The sequence below is a fragment of the Amphiura filiformis genome, chromosome 6 (genome assembly GCF_039555335.1).
Source record: "Amphiura filiformis chromosome 6, Afil_fr2py, whole genome shotgun sequence".
Classification (NCBI taxonomy): Eukaryota; Metazoa; Echinodermata; class Ophiuroidea; order Amphilepidida; family Amphiuridae; genus Amphiura; species Amphiura filiformis.
Genome location: NC_092633.1, coordinates 8,022,136 through 8,041,981, shown reverse-complemented (window position 1 = coordinate 8,041,981; position 19,846 = coordinate 8,022,136). Strand labels below are relative to the sequence as shown.

Genomic DNA, 19,846 nt, shown 5'->3' with positions numbered 1-19,846 from the left:
ATTTTGTGATTTCTGAAAAACTTGATGTTTTAGCGATTACGGAAAGCTGGACGAATGGCGACGCACGAGACGATCACGCGTTCGCCGATCTTACCAACACTCTGCCAGACTTTTCGTACTACAGTATACCACGGGTCGGTCGCACTGGTGGAGGAGTTTTCCTCCTTCTTCGCAAGGGGTTTAAAGTCACCCAAAACCCTTCCCCTGATTTCAAATCTTTTGAAGTTGGAGATTTCACAGTTTCATCAAGTTCGGCGGCACTTAGACTCATTGTTATGTACAGAATCCGCCCGACCAAGAGAAATGGTCTTTCTGAATGAATTCTCAACATTTCTTGAATCAGTCTCCATCATTCAAGGAGATTTTCTCCTTGCTGGTGATCTCAATTTTCATGTTGATGTCCCGCCAGACCGTGAAGCAACTAGGTTCATGGACCTATTGAACTCCGCAAATCTCCAGCAGCACGTCACGGAACCAACTCACATTTCGGGTCATACATTGGACTTATCATTACACACAATGATTCGGCTCTTGTCGGTGATATATCCATCAATCATGACCTTCCTTCAGATCACTTTGCCACTACTTGCTTGATCGATATTGCTCGTCCGGTAGCTACAAAGGAGAAAGTCAAAGTCCGTCGTTTTCGCGATGTCAATATTTCCCAGCTGAAGCGAGATATTGTAGCGTCACCTTTGCTCATTAATCCTGAAGATGATGTTGCTTCGCTGGTTACTCAAGGGTGCACTACACTAAATCCTTCCGCATTTGGTGTAACCTTTCATAGTTCCGGTAAAAAATAGCGCCTATGCGAAATATATCGGCGTCCCGAGGGAACCAAATTTGAGAGACTCTTGGTTGTTTTGATAAAACGATAGAATAGGAGCTCAACATTACAAATCTGTTCAGAAAATGTTCCGAATCGAATGTACATGGGAAATAGGCCCTCGGAACAATATCATGGCCGGAACTGGTAAGGAGGCGAGCGTGTCGGCTGAAATTCGGGATGGCGCTGTTCAGGAGTTCGTATCTCTCAAGTTTGTCTTAACTTGTGCCAAAAAATTCAATTTAAATAAAAGTTTAATCTTTATTTAAGACATTGGTTTGATCAAAATATTAAAAATGTTGTTACATGGGGTAGAAAAACAAACTTACTTTCTTGTATTTTCCCGTGTATTTCAATGGGACGATTATTTAGTGGTGTGTGCCCTTCGAAGACTCATTTTTAAATGCTATGGACATGATTAATACCTGATTTTAAGTGCCAAAAAGTTGAGATTTTTGACTGAAACTGATGTCTTTGCAAAGAAAACAAGTCCGTTTTTCTATTTCCGTCTACAAATACGCGATTTCATTCTTAAACGCACGAGAAATTTGCTTCAAAACGCAAGTTCCGTCGAATTGACAATTTAAGACCGTGCTTGAAATTGAGCTATTTTGGCCCCAATATCATAGAAGTGGTCACTTTTGGTTATCTCTGTGCTGAAAAAATGAAACATCTTTGGAATTATTTTGATGCAAAATGTAATTATAAGATCAAAACTCAATTATAACAGTTTTGTAAATAATCACTGAACCTTTAATTGGGTCTCAATAGACATTTAAAGTCAAAGCATACTATATTATGGCCTAAAGATGACAAAATAACGGCATTTTTATCTCATGACCAAATGTTCAATTCCCAAGAGAGAAATTTATCAATTAATTCTAATGATGGGATTTCTTAATTTTAGATCTTGCAAAAATAATACACGCAACTTGGAAATTTAACATTTTAGAGTGTCAAATTGACGTTCTATCTACCCATAACACCCCCCCCCCAACTTAAGGCATATGCCTATTGACACGTCCTTATATTATGCATGATCTAAGAGTGGGGGGGGGGGGTGAAATGATCACATGTCGCTTTTCGGTCATGTTAAATTTGTGATTGTACATATATTTTGGTAAACAAAGTCACTTTCCTAATGTTAATGGGATTATAAATACAGTTTAACATGGTCAAAATGTTGCCCTGGCCCTCTGAATGCTGAAAATTGCGAAAAGTATCATATTTTCACTCAGTCCGAGCTTGTTTGGAGCCCTGTTTTATAACTTTGGAGTGACTAGAGATAAAAAGCAATTACACTTTTTTAGGATGTTGACCACTGATGCCAAAAATAAAGAATATCAAAAATATTTTTTCTTATAAGGGTGCACTACACTAAATCCTTCCGCATTTGGTGTAACCTTTCATAGTTCCGGTAAAAAATAGCGCCTATGCGAAATATATCGGCGTCCCGAGGGAACCAAATTTGAGAGACTCTTGGTTGTTTTGATAAAAACGATAGAATAGGAGCTCAACATTACAAATCTGTTCAGAAAATGTTCCGAATCGAATGTACATGGGAAATAGGCCCTCGGAACAATATCATGGCCGGAACTGGTAAGGAGGCGAGCGTGTCGGCTGAAATTCGGGATGGCGCTGTTCAGGAGTTCGTATCTCTCAAGTTTGTCTTAACTTGTGCCAAAAAATTCAATTTAAATAAAAGTTTAATCTTTATTTAAGACATTGGTTTGATCAAAATATTAAAAATGTTGTTACATGGGGTAGAAAAACAAACTTACTTTCTTGTATTTTCCCGTGTATTTCAATGGGACGATTATTTAGTGGTGTGTGCCCTCAATATGACGACGTGTTACGCGGTCTTATGGACAAGCATGCTCCCGAAAAATCTCGTACACGTGTTCTGCGTCCTCACTGCCCGTGGTATACCGATGAACTTCGTGCTGAAAAGCAGGAATTACGGCGTTGCGAGAGGAGGTGGAAAACCTCTAAGCTGGAGGTTCACAAGCAGATATTTAACGACAAGGCTAAAGACTACAGAGTGATGCTTGATCGTTCCAAGACTACCTTTCACAAGACTCAGATCTCAGAATCTGATCAAAGAGATCTCTTTAAGGTGGTTAACACTATGTGCGTCGCTAAGACATCTAGAGTATTACCTACGCATACTTCTCCACAGGTTTTGGCGAATGAGTTTGCTGAGTTTTTCAGTAACAAAGTCCAGAAGCTTCGCCAGAATCTTGATGATTGTACACCCTGTGATCCAGAATGCTTTGACAAATCGGAGTCATCTGCTTGTACTTTCAACACTTTTCGTCCTCTGACCGACGAAGCCCTTTGCAAAGTGATCATGAGCATGTCTACAAAGTCATGCCCCCTTGACCCTCTACCCACGTGGATGCTAAAACTCTGTCTTGATGAACTGCTGCCTGTTATCAAGCGGATCGTCAATTCTTCGTTGTGCCGTGGGTATTATCCTGACAGGTTCAAGATTGCTCAGGTTATACCGCTCATCAAAAAGCCAAATCTTGATGCGGACAGTTTTCAGAGCTATCGTAGTGTCTCCAATCTCAGTTTTATTTCAAAAATTGTTGAGAAATCGGCTTCTGAGCAAATTCAGCACCATCTGCAGGACAACGGTTTGTTTTCAAATCTTCAAAGTGCCTACAGGAAGCACCATAGCACAGAGTCCGCCCTCGTCAAGGTTGTGAATGATCTTCTGCTCGCTACGGACAGGAAGGAGGACGCGGTACTGGTTTTACTAGACCTCAGTGCCGCGTTCGATACTATCGACCACAAGATTCTCGTCGATCGCCTTCAGACCTTGTATGGTATCACCTGTACGGCACTCAAGTGGTTTGACTCATACATCAGTGGACGCTATCAATCTGTGAAAATCGGTGATTCTGAGTCTGCGTTGAAAGAGCTTACGTGTGTAGTACCACAGGGCTCGGTTTTCGGCCCCCAGATCTTTACCATGTACACAGCTCCAGTCGAGGGAATTCTGCGTGCGCATCAAACTGACGGTATGTTTTACGCTGACGATAATCAAGTTTATGTGACTTTCAAGGCTGACAGTAAACGCGACAGTATTAGGAGACTTGAGGAATGTGTTCGCGATATAAAGAACTGGACACTCGCAAATAAGCTGTCCTTGAATGACTCAAAAACCGAAGTCATCCAGATTTCCTCTCGGTACTCTATTTCTGACCAGATACAATCTATCACAATTGGTGATACCTGTGTGCAAGTGGTTCCGGAAGCCAAGAACCTTGGTGTCATTGTCGATAAAACGCTCTCAATGACTTCGCAAGTGAATAAGGTTTGCAAACAAGCGTGTCTTGCCATCAAAAACATTGGCCGTATCAGAAAGTATTTGGACAGAGAAAGTGCTGAAAAGTTGGTACACGCCTTTGTGTCATCGCAACTGGATTCCGCGAACAGTCTGTTGTTTGGACTCCCAGATTATCAATTGGCTAAGATACAACGTATCCAAAACACCGCTGCCCGCTTGGTGACGCTGACAAAAAGGCACGAACATATCTCTCATGTCTTAAACGACCTCCATTGGTTGCCAGTTAAACAAAGGATAGTGTACAAGTTGTTGCTGATCACCTACAAAGCCGTTATTGGACTCGCACCAACTTACATCCAAGATCTTATCACTATCAAGAACCCTGCACGCACTCTGAGATCTAGCTCTGCCACTCAACTTTGCCACTACTCCGTGAATACTGTTACATACGGCCAACGTTCTTTTACTTACGCTGCGCCTATGCTGTGGAACGATCTCCCACCTCACATCAGGAATGCTTATGCTTCATCACTGGACCGATTTAAGAAACATCTCAAGACTCATTTATTTCTCAAGTCGTTTATTTATATAATTATTATGCAGATTAAATAAATTTCGTTTGCACAAAACCAGAAATTTACTCACGATTGACGGTTTCGTCTATCATGGGCGATAGACATCTTCAGAATGATGATGGTAGATCCTCACCACTTCCGGTTTGCCGGATCCCGACCGTAGATGGTGTACCAGCCAGGAGAGGATCATCGGCCATAACAGATCATGCCGTGCAACAAAACCACATCATTAATTGGGACAATGCGAAAATCCTTTGCAAAGAGTGTGATCCCAATTCAAGATACATAAAGGAATCCATCTGGATCAGGAAAAGGGGAGCCAGCGTCATGAATAGAGACGAGGGCGCCCACTTCTTAAGTCACGTATATGATCCTCTCCTGGCTGGTACACCATCTACGGTCGGGATCCGGCAAACCGGAAGTGGTGAGGATCTACCATCATCATTCTGAAGATGTCTATCGCCCATGATAGACGAAACCGTCAATCGTGAGTAAATTTCTGGTTTTGTGCAAACGAAATTTATTTAATCTGTATATCTACAAACCTGATGAATCTATTCAGTGAATTATTATGCATATTTTGTAGGGCGCCTGTGATGAGGAACCGGTGATTAGTCTGTGTTTCTCTGCATTTTTGGCTTTTTTCATCACGCCATGCCGGTTCTGATTATCACGGGCGTCCTGAACCATTGTCTTTTTGCCATGTGTAATTTAAGTATGTTGTAGTGTAAGACCTTTATATCTTTTTAAACATGAATTCATTTTGTATATATTTGTTGTAGTGTACTTAAGATATTTTACTGTTCAGCGCATTGGGATATGTTCTTGTATGTAATGCGCTTTATAAAAGTGTTTTTTATTATTATTATTATAAAACCTTCGACCTCTGTGACCAAGGCTTGGACGTACACACTACGGTGCGTGTATAGTAGTCCACGTGTAAATACCTTCACTTGAAAAATGTTATTAGCTAAGAAAAACATAGGAGAGTGACGGTATGTTCACCCATGAATTGTGTTGACCCAATATATACGTGGTATTTTTATTTGGTGTCAAACGTCGTTAAGAGATCACTTCCGGTATAAAACGAGTTGCCTTAAAATTGGTACTTCAAGTCCCAGAAATTACGCAGGACGGTGACGCACCCAGTGTCTATGAATCATACACAGATTTGAGGTCAAAGGTCATTAAGGGGCAACTTCCGGTATGAAACCAAATACCTTTTAAATTTTTACCAACCAAGAAAAACAGCACAGTGAAGGTATTCACACATTAATTGATGTTACTCAGTGTACTTGTGGTATTGTTTTATTTGGGGTCAAAGGTCATTAAGGGAACACTTCCGGTCCAAGACAAAAAACCTTCAAAATGCCCCTTCTGCCACAAATAACATGACCGTGTGCCACATGCACACATGCATTGACACTAGCCAATGGCATTAGGGTTTCACTCCACTTCAAAGATTTTCACCAGAGTCGGCAATGTCAAAATTAAAAAGAAATCTATGCCACATGATGATGGGAGCCATGTGGGGATGGATCTGGGTATGTTTTTTGGTGAGATATCCTCACATTTTAACATATTAGAATAATGTTTTTCGTGCTACGCGAAATTTAGGTGCTACAAAAGGTAAAGATATGGACAAAATTCAGAACTTAGTGGTTAAAAAAATGAATTGTCTCACCATGCTAATTCAACCGAGGTGCTAAAAAATTGCTTCAACAAGGTGCCAAAATATTGTCACGAGTCGACCCAACCCCAACTACAACTATCCAGTACAGTGCCCCCCCCCCCTTGATATCAAATGGTGCGTCGCTAGACCTGTTTCTGCTAGGCTGTAAAAGCTTGCAAATACGCCTCTTGTTGAATATAACATCACTTAAGGGCGCAGACCACCAAATAACTCGGAACTCATGCTCACACCTTTCGCGTAGTGATTTGGTGTACTGCGCCCTTAATCCCGTTCATTGGACATGACCTTCACCGCAACACAGTCCGGGAAAACAACACAAGATCAAGATGGCTGCTCGTAGTACTGTAGCCATTATTTTGGTATTTGCAGGAATTGGTATTTACTTTGCTACTCTCCCCGTGCCGGAAAAGCTTCCACAACCATGGATACTGCGCGGTATGGCCGCTGTCAACTTTTTGGTGAGTGACAACAATTGCCCTTTCCATCCCGCAACTGCCATAGCATCTAGCCTAGATAGTCTACTATACTATAGCCTAGCTAATACCATGATCCCAGCAAACACAAAACGTTTTCGTCATCATTCGCAAAAGGTTATAAAAGGTTGTTATGTCAAAAAACGTTTAAATGTCGAGTTATATAAAGGGTATATTAAGAGTATAAAACGTTTTCATAACCTTAAAAAACATTTTTTGATAATCTACTGCTCAGCAAACGAAAATGTTTTACAGAAAACGTTTAAATGTCGGGCTATATAAAGGGTGTAAAAAACGTTTTAATAACATTCCAAAAACATTCTTGAAAACTTGATACAAAACATTCTAAACAGAATGTTATTTTGTGGTTGAAAAAATATTTTGCGAAAAATGTTTGCCCAAAATATTTTCAATAACGTTTTAAAAACGTTTTCATGACCTTTATATAACCCGACATTTAAATGTTATTAGGCCCTAAAAGGTTTTGAAAAAAACATTTTAAGAACATTTCTGTGTTTCCTGGGTTCAAATATTTTAACATAATGTTTTTTAAGTATTGACACAATATTTTGCAAAAATGTTTGCAAAAATAGTTTACAATAACATTTTTTGAAAACATTTAAAAATATTGTTGTAGTGTGTTTTCATACAAAACGTAAAACGTTATCATAACCTTTATATAACCCGACATTTTAATGTTATTAAAACGTTTTTACCTAAACCAAAAGCCAAAATATAACTTATTTAAAACGTTTTTAAAACGTTTTTGTGTTTGCTGGGATGATAGCTTTAATACTATTAATATAGGCCATTATACTTAAAAAACGCTGTGCAATATTAATGTGTGATCATTCTCAAAATGGCCCCCCTCCCCCTGGCTGTGCCAACAAAAAATTTCGGGCGCATCGCCTGATTTAGAGGCGGGGGGGGGCAGTTCAGTGGCGTAGCCAGGGTTTTGATATTGGGGGGGGGGGGCAAGTTTGGTCCCCGAACCGACAAGATATATTTAAAAGATGAGTGTAGCGAGCGGAGCGATAAATGGGTGGGGTCCAGGGGCCCGCCTTAGGGCCCCTGGTGGGGCCCCGGAAGCTCCGAGGTTTTAGCGTTGTGGAGGGCCAATTTTCATGCATGTTTTTACTTTTAGGTAGGCCTATATATTTTTGTTTCTTTGAAACTAAAGAATAGGCAAGGAAATAATGTTTGAACATGTTTATATAGTCTTTGAAAGTTTGAAATAATTCAATTACACAGTGTGCCGGTGTGTCTAAATGCCAATACAAATACATAATGTTGAACTCCAATTATTAACATAGTCAAAATGTGAATCTTTATTGTATCAAGCAAGAAATATTAGTACGTAGGGGAGAGCGGGGAGTGTTCGCCCTATTTTTTTCTGACCAGCCTAGCGATGTCAATTTTAAGGTTAGGGATGACCTGATTAGCCCATGTGAAAGCCCTATGTCTTAGCTATATACGGCCACAATCCCAGACCTATAGGTCTACTTACAATAGCAACAGGATAGCGCAAACAAAAAAGTTTTGCAAAGTGGCGAACTTGCCCCATATTGGGGCAGGTTCGCCCATATGGTGGGGTAAGTTCACCCTAATCACAAAAAAGGTTTAAACATTGCATAACAATAACATTTTCAATGCAAACATGTAGCAAGAGTATACAGGGCATTCATTCTCTTCTGGGGAGTCACTAAATTTGTTGCAGGGGTCGGGTCAGGGTAAAATGTAGGGGTCCAAAGTGAGCTTAAACGTATCATGTTTACAACTTCGGGGAGAAATGGATTAGGACATAAACTGTGGTATGAGTAATACCGATATCACATAACTTTAAAAAACATGTTTTTCAGTAGTTTTACCTTGTTTAATGGTTTAATTATCAATATTTTGCATAATACGCTGATGGGGCATGGTTCGCCCTCCAGTTTGGGGTAAGTCCGCCCGGGGAAGATATAGGGCGAACATGCCCCATCCTCAAAAGGGCGAACGAGCCCCTTGTGCACATTTTTGTATTTTCTTCAGGGTATGCAAAACACAAATCGAATATGGAGATTATAACTGCATTAAATCTTTGACAAATCCCATATGTGACTCCTCGCCACAACTGAGCCCAGATGTCGCCAATCATCATTTTTGAGATATTCAACCAAAATATTCTGCTTGAAATTAGCTTTAAAATGATGTATATCATGTCTATAGTACTTGACATTTAAGTAGTGAAAAATCAATAAAACAGTCAATAAATCCTTTCTTTCCTATTGTTTATTGTTAAGTTCGATGGAGCATATCTCAATAGTGGCACTGGCGACATCCGGGCTCAGTTGTGGCGAGGAGTCACATATGTTCCCAATACAGATTTCTATTAAAACCAACTGTATTTATGTATCAATGATAATACCACATTATGAATGCAAGAAAAAATTACGTTTTGGTGTAATTTTTTTGTTTTGGCTGCAGCTCGATGAACATGTCCCTATATGTCGCGTAGCTAATATGAGAAGTTTATAATGACCTATGTCACCTAATTTTGCCATCACCAAATTCCCTGATAGCCGTAGTGCTGAGAAACAAGGGGTGGGCGAACCTGCCCCTAGGGCGAACACTCCCCGCTCTCCCCTACATTTTGGCATCAGTATACATAGGCCTACTATTATTATTATGCTTACATGCACATAGGCCTAGTCAAGTTCACATGACCGACGATGCCGCGTTAGTACATCGCATGCAGATGCATGATTTGTTGACCGGCGCTCCGCGCCGGCACTTTAGTAGACCACTCAAAATGAACCGACGGTCCTGTCTGAACCGACGGAATGGAATATTGGGGGGGGGGGCAGTTGCCCCCCTTGCCCCCCTCTAGCTACGCCACTGGGGCAGTTCCAGAAATTGTAATAATTTTATCATTTAAATATTATTAGTTTCAGATTTGGAGTATTCCTAGAGCTAAATGCTACGATCCTGGTTGACTTTGCAAAATGTTAATCCTCCTCCTCCTCCTCCTCCTCCTCCTGGATGAACCTAGAGCTAAATGGTACGATCATGGTTTGAAATTATTAGTAGACTATGTAGTTGTACTGAGTAACTATAAATTTCGAACGTATTGGAACTAGTAGGCCTAGACTATGACATAAATACAAAATTATTATAACTTAACATATTGAAGATACAAAATTTTATTTTCTATTGTTTATAGTCAACCATGAATGATCCTGGAATTTATCTGTAGGTTTTTGGTTAAAAAAATCGAGACCGTGCCGAGATCGGTCGAACGAGGACAAGCAAACAACTTTTTTTTGCTTAAAATGTCGATTTTGATGATGATGTCGTCATTGCATGTGCATTAATTCAGGTTTCACCAATTCCAACTTCGTGGAAATGTTTCATACTGAAGACATTGCGAGGAGATCCTTTTCAACCTGTGACTCGAAATTGCACCGATACGTACTTTGATGGGGTCCCTGTGCGAATCTATCAGCCAATGGAGACACCTCAAAGCAGTTTGCCTGCCATTGTGTATTTTCATGGCGGAGGTTGGGTGAGATGGGATGTGGGTAAGTCATAATCTATATAATTAGCCTATAATACGCCACGTCTATCTGGCCATCTGCCCGGGGGCAGGGCACTCCAACTTTGGAGGTGACGCGTATCCCAGCAAACACAAAACGTTTTCGACATCATTCGCAAAAAGTTATAAAAGGTTGTCAGAAAACGTTTAAATGTCGGGTTATATAAAGGGTAGGCCCCTATATTAAGAGTATAAAACGTTTTCACAACCTTAAAAAACATTTGTTGATAATCTACTGCTCAGCAAACAAAAATGATTTACAGAAAACATTTAAATGTCGGGTTATATAAAGGGTATAAAAACGTTTTAATAACATTCCAAAAACATTCTTGAAAACTTGATACAAAACATTCTAAACAGAATGTTATTTTGGGGTTGAAAAATATTTTGCGAAAAATGTTTGCCCAAAATATTTTCAATAACGTTTAAAAAACGTTTTCATGACATTTATATAACCCGACATTTAAATGTTATTAAAAGGTTTTGAAAAAAAACATTTTAAGAACATTTCTGTGTTTGCTGGGTTCAAATATTTTAACATAATGTTATTTAAGTATTGACACAATATTTGGCAAAAATATTTGCAAAAATAGTTTACAATAACATTTTTTGAAAACATTTTAAAATATTGTTGTAGTGTGTTTTCATACAAAACGTTTTTTAAACGTTATCATGACCTTTATATAACCCGACATTTTAATGGTATTAAAACGTTTTTACCTAAACCAAAAGCCAAAATATAACTTATTTAAAACGTTTTTAAAACGTTTTTGTGTTTGCTGGGATGTAGGGCTTCAGCATCGCTGTCACCCAAAGACCCCATATTTTTTTACGAACACATGCTCTTTTACCCGAAGACCCCCTATTTTTCCATTTGATCTGTCACCCAAAGACCCTTTCAATTTCAATTTGAACAGCAACTATCATTTATCACTGATTTTGTTACTTATTTTGAAAAAACAAAGAAATTCGAAGCCATTTAGAACTAGAAAGGCAATTTTCGAGGTTTCTGTGGCGCTGTTTCGGTTCTCACCCAAAGATTCCATTTTAAAAAAAAGTCATGTTCTCACCCAATGACCCCATATTTTTTACATTTTGCTCTCACCGAATACCAAAAATCATGCTCTCACCCAATTTGTTTATTTTGCTTTGAAATGTGTGGTGTTGATCTCATGATGAACAAATCCTGCATCAAAATATTCATCAGTTCATGGGGTGAACTTCAACGACCCTCGCATAAAACGCGGATAAAACTGTTTTACGTCCAGATGATTTCAATTCTATATCTAATTCTCCTTTTCAGATTTCCATCATTCAACTGTAAACACAATAGCTTCGGGAATTGACAACGCAGTCATGGTCCAAGTTGAGTGAGTATATCTGTAGGCCTATACGTACGTCGTACATTGATATAAAATTCAGTGGATCGATTGAGCGGTAGATTGAGCCCATATTTATTGGTCGAGCTATGAGTTTTCAACATAATATCATGTTTTGATGAGTCCAAGTGTGTGAAAATATTGGATCCAAAACATAATATAAAATTGGATGCTTTACCCCGGGTGCTTTACGCCCGTCTCGATATGAGTTTTAAAATATTGAAAACCCATAGCTCGACTAATAAATATGGGCTCAATCGATCCAATTTTATATCATAATTATACAAAACCAGATTGGCATGGATCTTTCACATGGGATCTTTACAGTCGCCAGAGAATAAAGAACGTGAGTGGAAGGAGCGGAATGGAAGGATGGGAGAGAGAGTGTACGCGGCACAATCTTGATGTGCGAAATTGGCAAAAAGTGGCCCAACTCGGGCGATTAAATAAAATCGGGCATAGCATTTGAACCTGAACTAGGAAAAACACCAAATACAGTTTTTCTGTTGCCAAGATATACTAATTCTACTGCCTATCACATTTGCGCCATGACCCCTTTTATTTTGTTCTAAAAAGCAAAAATGCAACTCATTTTCTGGACGATTTAGTTAATTGAGCATAGCGTTTGAGCCCGAACTAGTAAATAAATCAAGTAAAGTTTTTCTGTTCGCCAAGATGTTACTGATTCCACTGCATCTAACACTGTTGCCATAATCTCTTTTATTTATTCTGAGAAGCGAAATTGAAGTTGTATAATTTATATCGTTATTATAATTTATATCGTATTATAATTAGCTATATGCATGCCTAACTTGAGACATTTTAACATCCTTTCAGATATCGCAGGGCACCAGAACACATCTTTCCAGCAGCTGCAGACGACTGCACCAAAGCCACTTTATACTTGATTCGTCATGCCAAAGACTACCACATTGACGCAAATCGTGTCGCTGTAATTGGCGACAGTGCAGGAGGTAACCTAGCTGCCGCTGTGTCACAAAGACTAACGTTTGATGCAAAATATAAAGACGTGCCTAAATTGAAACTACAAGGTTTGATCTACCCTTGTTTGCAAGCTTTTGACCTCAATTTGCCATCATACCAGCAGCATGGACATCATGTAGCGGTTCCTCTTATGAAAAGTAAAATGATATGGTATTGGTCTCTTTACCTCCAAGGAAATGACGAGCTGGTGAAATATTTCGCTACAAATAATCACACTTCATCAAAAGCTAAGAAGTCTTCTTTTGCCGATTTTGTATCTCATGATCACATTCCAAACAAATTTAAATATGGTGAATACGTACCTCCGAAATCTGACGACTTTGGTGAAGAAGGTGTATATCAATCTATCAAGAAAACGTTGTTAAATCCAGACTTTGCACCACTTATGAGAAAAGACTTACGTGGCTTACCAGAAGCGTACATTTTGATCAGTGAATTTGATGTGTTAAGAGACGATGGCATCTTGTATGGCCACAGGTTGGAAGAAGCTGGGGTTAAAGTTACATGGCAACATTACGATGCTGGCATACATGGCATGCTAACGGACAACGCCGACTATGGATCTTTTAATTTGTTCAAATTGGATGCCGCAGTCAAATCCATGGAAGACCTAATCAACTTTCTGAAAAGTGTCGTATGATTTGATCAAACTTGTACCACACATAAACAAAAATCAAGCTATTTTGGAAAATAATTAAAAACATTTTTTTTTTATACAAAATTTAATATTTGCTAAAAGGTTAGTGATTAGTGTCTTATTCCAACCAGTTACCACTTTTATAACATTAATAAATTATTGTCAATGTAGCTTTTTATTAATGAGTCAAAAAGTTTCCTAGATTTGATAACTATTCACGAGGTACTTTATAAGCATGCCTTTAATATGCGCATTTGAATTTGCACATGTCTATGTACACAATTCAGATTCGAATCCTGTACATTTACTAGAGGTAATCATATCTTAATGTAAAACGAACTTCAGAAACAGTAAAGACTAAAACAGACTTTATTCCTTATGGAAGCACTTGCATTTATTTTGTAATTGTTCTTTACATTTTAAATAGACACTGATAGAAAAGCTCTGTACATTTGACAACACTTTCAACATAAGACCGGTATCATATTCAACCCAATTAGCACACTGGACAGGTTACGCATTACAGAATTTCTTATAATAAGGGTTGCCTCTGTAATCACATACTTGCGTGACAAAACATTTAGGGTTACTAACCTTTTTGCGAACAGAATAAAGAAATCAAAGGCGTCTTTGAGTAAAACTTTGGGTATATTTTACTGTAACTGGTCACCAAAATACAAAACATGAGGATTATTTCCAAGGTTAAGTTCAAAATAATAGGCCCTTAAATTATGTCAATTCCACCCGGGTGCTACTTATGTTTAATATGATTCTGGATTTAATAATAATTTGCCAATGAGGAATGAACAAATTATTTTTTACTGACCTTTAAGATTCCAGGTTTACAGACAAATCAAGTTATTCCTTCTCAGTCACAATGTTAATCAAAACCTCCCTGACACAAGTTTTAAAACTAAAAATTTCCATCCTGTTAAAATATGATTCATTATAACAAGGCGCACAATCAGTTAGCTTCAAATATATATAAATATGTTTTTATAAATATGTATATGACCACCTCCATCCGTGCTGCCAGAACAACTTATGCTCAGGAAATCTGGAAGAGTGACATTTGGTACAGCAGGTGGTCTTGACTCTTTCTGCACATTTGAATGCAAAGACAGTAAAGCAACACCAAATGGTGCAGCAAAATTGTCTTTTATTTTCAACTTTCAACTATAATAGTAAACATTTCCATTTGGCAAATACTTTTTTTATAACATCAACAATTTAGACCCCCCCATGTGCAACAATTTTGCTATTTAAGTTACTACTAACTTTGATGATATTTGTCTACAAAGCTGTTATCCCTTTCTGTATTATATAGTGGTCAATCATGTGAGGATTTGCTCACACTTTGTGGTCTTGGTATGTGATGGTATTTATAAATATAGTCAATGCCAACTGATAATTAAAATATTAAATTCAATGATTAATGAACTGGGGGAAAACGAGACAAAAACAGCTTTCTACAATATTGTAAAGATGACATGAAAGTTACAACTTTGATCAAAGGTAGAAAGCTCAAAAATCAGCCAAATTAAGTAGCAAAATAATTACAAACATACCAACCAATAATTGGCTCTAATATTTCATTAAAAACTGATGAAAACAAGGCAAAAAACTAATGTTATTTGGTACTTCACCAAGTTTTTAATTACATGTGGATACCCTTTATAAGAACTTCCCAGCAAACAGTTTTTGTAATATTTTCAAAAGGTAACAAAAGATTTTTAAATGCTAGGTTATAAAAGATTTTCATAACATTTTCAAATGTTGCCACAATAAGTTTGCAACTATTCTTTATTTAAATGGCGACATTAGTCTTTTCAAGGACGACTTGTGATCTTTAACGAGGGGGAGTGACAAAGCTGTAACAGCATGCCATAAGGATCTCTGTTGTGGTGGTGTTCTTCAAACTAATGGGTATTACTGATGTTTTTCATGGGGAAATATCCACATTTTATAACCCTACATTTTAAAAATAAAACATTTTGAACATTTTTCAAATATTTTGTAAAAAAATTGTACACATTCTTGTTTTTACTGGTTACAATCCCTCCCATTAAAATCTATATTTGATATTATTTCATCCAAAACAAACTTACTGTAAAATAAATCTGCATACAATTATATATATTGACATCTTTTTTTATTCTTTTTTTTCATTTCATAGCACTTTGTTTTTTATGTACAAGTATATGTTTATAAATAAAAACATAAGAATTATTTCAAAATTGTACACATTATTTCATCACAGTACCTCAAAGGTTTTTTGGGAATAATCAGTTGTACATTATAATCATAATTATCAAAGGGTATATGAAAAGACTGATCAGGTATCAGGTATACAACACATTGGCAAAATCATACACTGGCAAGAAATCATGTCACATCCAATAATACAATTAATTGAGAGTTCTGGAATTAAATCTAATACTGGAACTTACTTTTTACAACTTTGCTATGTTGCCTCTGGAACCACCCGACTTCATCAGGTAATTGACCCGCTGGACTGGTTATGTGACAGACAGCTAGGTATCATCTTGATGGCCCGGTCCAACGCATGAGGTAAGTTAAAGTGGAGTAACTCCCTTTCTTGTTTCAGGGGTGTGAGATGCCACAGACCAAAAAAAAAGAGGAAACTTACTAAAAACGCTGAAAATAGTGTAAAATCAGGGTAAAATGCCAAATATTGGCTGAAAATAAAAGAAAATGTGTGAATTTTGGTAACGAAAAAAGAGGAAATCAGCTGAAAAGAGGAACTCTCACACCCCTGTTGTTTAAGTGATGGTTGCTCAATACGCTCTCAAATGGTTTCTTTTATGCCTCTCCTATGCCATTGTTCCACCTGATCCAGAATAACAACTTCCTCGTTTTTAATTGAGTGTCAAGTATCCTTTAAATGAAGGTACTCCACTTTAACTTTTCTCATGGATGGGACCAGGCCATCAAGATATCTAGCCATCTATCACATTGCCAGTCCAGCGAGTCAATTGCCTGATGAAGTCTGGTGGTTCCAGACGCAACGTAGCAAAGTTCCAGTATTAGACGAAATTCCAAAACCCTTACAAACTACTGGATGACTAAGAACATTCACTCATTTAATACAATTAATTATTGTAGATTAAATATACTTCCACTTCAATCTATTTAACATGTACCATATACTCCACATGATTAGTGCTCAAAGGGACATTCACAGATTTTGATGAATTTTAAATTATTTCCACATTTTAATGGTTATTTTATTTATGCATTTTAAATTTCATAAAGATATGTTTGAGAAAAATATTGTTTTGGCTTGTTACATGGATCATATGTGACCCTCAGCACAACTGAGCCCGAAGTCGCCAATCATCATTTTTGAGATATTCAACCAAAATATTCTGCTTGAAATTAGCTTTAAAATGATGTATATCATGTCTATAGTACTTGACATTTAAGTAGTGAAAATCAATAAAACAGTCAATAAATCCTTTGTTTCCTATTGTTTATTGTTAAGTTCAATGGAGCATATCTCAATAGTGGCACTGGCGACATCCGGGCTCAGTTGTGCTGAGGGTCACATATTGTCATTAAATGCCTATAGATTACCTGCTGGGATCACAATATATCTTGTACATATAGCATAAACACTCTCACAGTACAATATACCTACAGTACAACAAACATACAGGTTTGAGTAGTGTGTTAGAGGTGACAAAAATTTATTGGATCAAATCATTTTCAAACAAAAAATCACATTATCAAAATAAACATGTTGCAACTTCTGTTTGATGCCAAAGACATCAACTACAGGAAAAAAGAAGTGCTGCATAGCAGCATAAAACTGTACAAGGTATGTCACCAAAAATGGATTTAATAGTATGAATTCCCATCAAACAGTTATTATTGACAATCGATGAACCTAATATAACAAAATATGTTACAACTTCCATTTGGCATTTCATGTCAAAATTATAACTGTACCAATCAAAATAAGGAACTTGTAAAACATTCAGTCAACCCCCCCCCCCTAATAAAATATGTGAATGTGCCTTTAAGGTTGATATTTTATAATAGTACTGGGAATGGGGGATTTACAAATAACCATGTTTGATCAGCAGTAAAACTTTCATTCTCAATCCAAAATACATCACATTATATGAGCCCATCATATCATTGATCATCCTTTTAAAGTATTACTTCTTTGAATTAAAACTGTCAAATATCCTTAACTGTAGCCTATTCATCCAAAATTTGCTCCATTTTATCAACCTGGACATTGTCCAGAAAATCCAAAATCCAAAAATAGCAATATACAGTGACTAATTTCCACAGCCATGGCAAAGGATCTAAAGTTTCTGTCAATTATCAGAAAAATGGATATTTTTACCACTTGACTGCAGCAGTGTGTGAAGCCCATAATTCGTTGTCGTAGTGCACGTTAGTAACCAATGGTTACTGCTCCAAGCCTGGGCTCATACACCTGTTCCGAATTTTGATATGCCATAGGCTTTGTGTTGTGATCAATTTCAATCAGTGGTTCGTAACAAAGCAAGCGTGATCCAGTTGACCTAGCAACGGTCATATTCTAACGTGCACTACGACAGCAAATATATCCAGTTCAAGACCACCATTTTTCCTAAGAGGTACAGGACCACCATTTTACCTAAGAGGTAAACAGGACATTTGTATATACTGGTTGAAGTTGGGTTCAACTTGGCACCACAGATTATATTTTATAGGTAAGATGACCGCAATGGACTGTTTATATTGGCACTCATGTCAACGTACATGTATGCTCTTTTTGCGCTCTTATTATAAAATATAAATGTGAATGCAATGTGTATCGAAAATGAACCCCTTTGTGAAACTGTATTAAAATTAGTTTTTCTACGTCACAGGTTTGCTTATCACTATGTATATCATGAAATAAGGTTTGCTATGTCAAAGTTCAGCTATTTGGAATATGAAATAAAGTTTGCTATGTTGACAGTTTGTTATGTCAAATATGCACAAGGTTCACTATGTCAAATATAATGAATACATTTGACAAAGCAAGCCTTATTTTATATTTCACATAACATAAACTAGTATAGGTAAATACCAGTTTGACCTAGTGAACCTTTGACATAGTGAATCTTAAACATAGCTGACCTTAAACTTAGTAGGCATACACCAAAATTAGGCCCCTAGTCTAGACATGACTCAGTGCAATGTATGTCATCATGAGCTAAAATCTTCCCATCTTCATTATTCATGTTGTGATTTGTGTATAACAAATAACAGATTTCTATAAACCATCTCTCATGTGTGAAGAGTCGGAGTAGCTACCAAGTCAAACATCACCCTATGTAGTCTGAATAATACAAATGAATGTGGATGCGGACGATTTATAGTTGTGTGCTACCCAGCCAACACAAAAATGTTTTTAAAACGTTTTAAAAATGTTATATTTCGGGTTTTGGTTTAGGTAAAAACGTTTTAATAACATAAAATGTCGGGATATATAAAGGTCATGGAAACGTTTTAAAACGTTTGGCATGAAAACACACTTAAACAGTATTTTCAAAATGTTTTCAAAATGTTACTGTAAAATATTTTTTGCAAACATTTTTTGCCAAATATTTTGTTCACAATTAAATAACATCATGTTAGATTATTTGCAGTAGGTTATCAACAAATGTTTTTAAATGTTGTGAAAACGTTTTATGCCCTTTATGTCCTTTACAATGTATATAACCCAACATTTAAACGTTTTCTGGCAACCTTTTCTAACCTTTTTCGTTAACGTTTTGTATTTGCTGGGCATTCATCAATATGGAGCGATCACAATGATATGTGACATGATCTGGTCCATGGGGGCCAAAGGCGGCAAATTTGAAATTGAGATAAAGGCAAAAATATGGAGTAAAAAACAAAAAAATACACATCACAAAACTTCATAACTTTAGAACCAAGTATGCTAGACCTTTGGTGTTTTCAGTATATGATAGCCTAATGTTTATATATGGTGATAATTATAGTAACTCAATTTTCAAAAAAGCCTCCTTTGGCCCCCGTGGAGCAGATCATGTCAACATATATCAAATTATTTTCCTTTCTTGACAGAATGGCATAAAATTGGAAGCTTACAACATGGATCAGTGAATGCAATCAGCATCATACCACTGATAACATATCATCCTGAGTGGCCCTATAGAGTATCACATCAAGCCAGTGTTGCTCTTTTCTCGGTAGTTTGTTGAACAGGTGTGAAGTCTCCACCACGTGATTGGATAAAGGAATCATATCTACAAATGAAATGAAAACAACAGCAAAATGAAAATGACACAAAATAACAAAACTTACAAAAGCATGGCATATAATGAGTCATGGTATAAGCACTATCAAACATCATAGGG

At 37.3% G+C, this 19,846-nt stretch overlaps 2 protein-coding genes across 3 annotated transcripts in view; one reads left to right on the top strand and one right to left on the bottom strand.

The window, feature by feature from the left end:
- The first annotated feature begins 6,689 nt into the window (after window positions 1–6,689).
- Window positions 6,690–13,829, top strand: LOC140154922 (neutral cholesterol ester hydrolase 1-like). Of its 2 annotated transcripts, none has more exons than XM_072177583.1 (4): window positions 6,690–6,847; window positions 10,221–10,422; window positions 11,740–11,806; window positions 12,653–13,829. In XM_072177583.1, the coding sequence occupies exons 1-4, from the start codon at window positions 6,716–6,718 to the stop codon at window positions 13,458–13,460; spliced, it is 1,209 nt and encodes a 402-aa protein (XP_072033684.1). In that variant the 5' UTR covers window positions 6,690–6,715; the 3' UTR covers window positions 13,461–13,829. The 2 variants fall into 2 exon arrangements, with proteins under 2 accessions (XP_072033684.1, XP_072033685.1); XM_072177584.1 differs by lacking the exon at window positions 6,690–6,847 and adding an exon at window positions 9,786–9,902.
- Window positions 13,830–17,739: 3,910 nt separating this feature from the next.
- The window catches only part of LOC140154921 (peroxisomal ATPase PEX1-like), a 44,081-nt gene continuing 41,974 nt past the window's right edge, over window positions 17,740–19,846 (bottom strand). Inside the window, 1 exon segment of the mRNA XM_072177582.1 lies at window positions 17,740–19,735. Coding sequence (XP_072033683.1) covers window positions 19,654–19,735 — 82 coding nt within the window. The 3' untranslated portion in view covers window positions 17,740–19,653.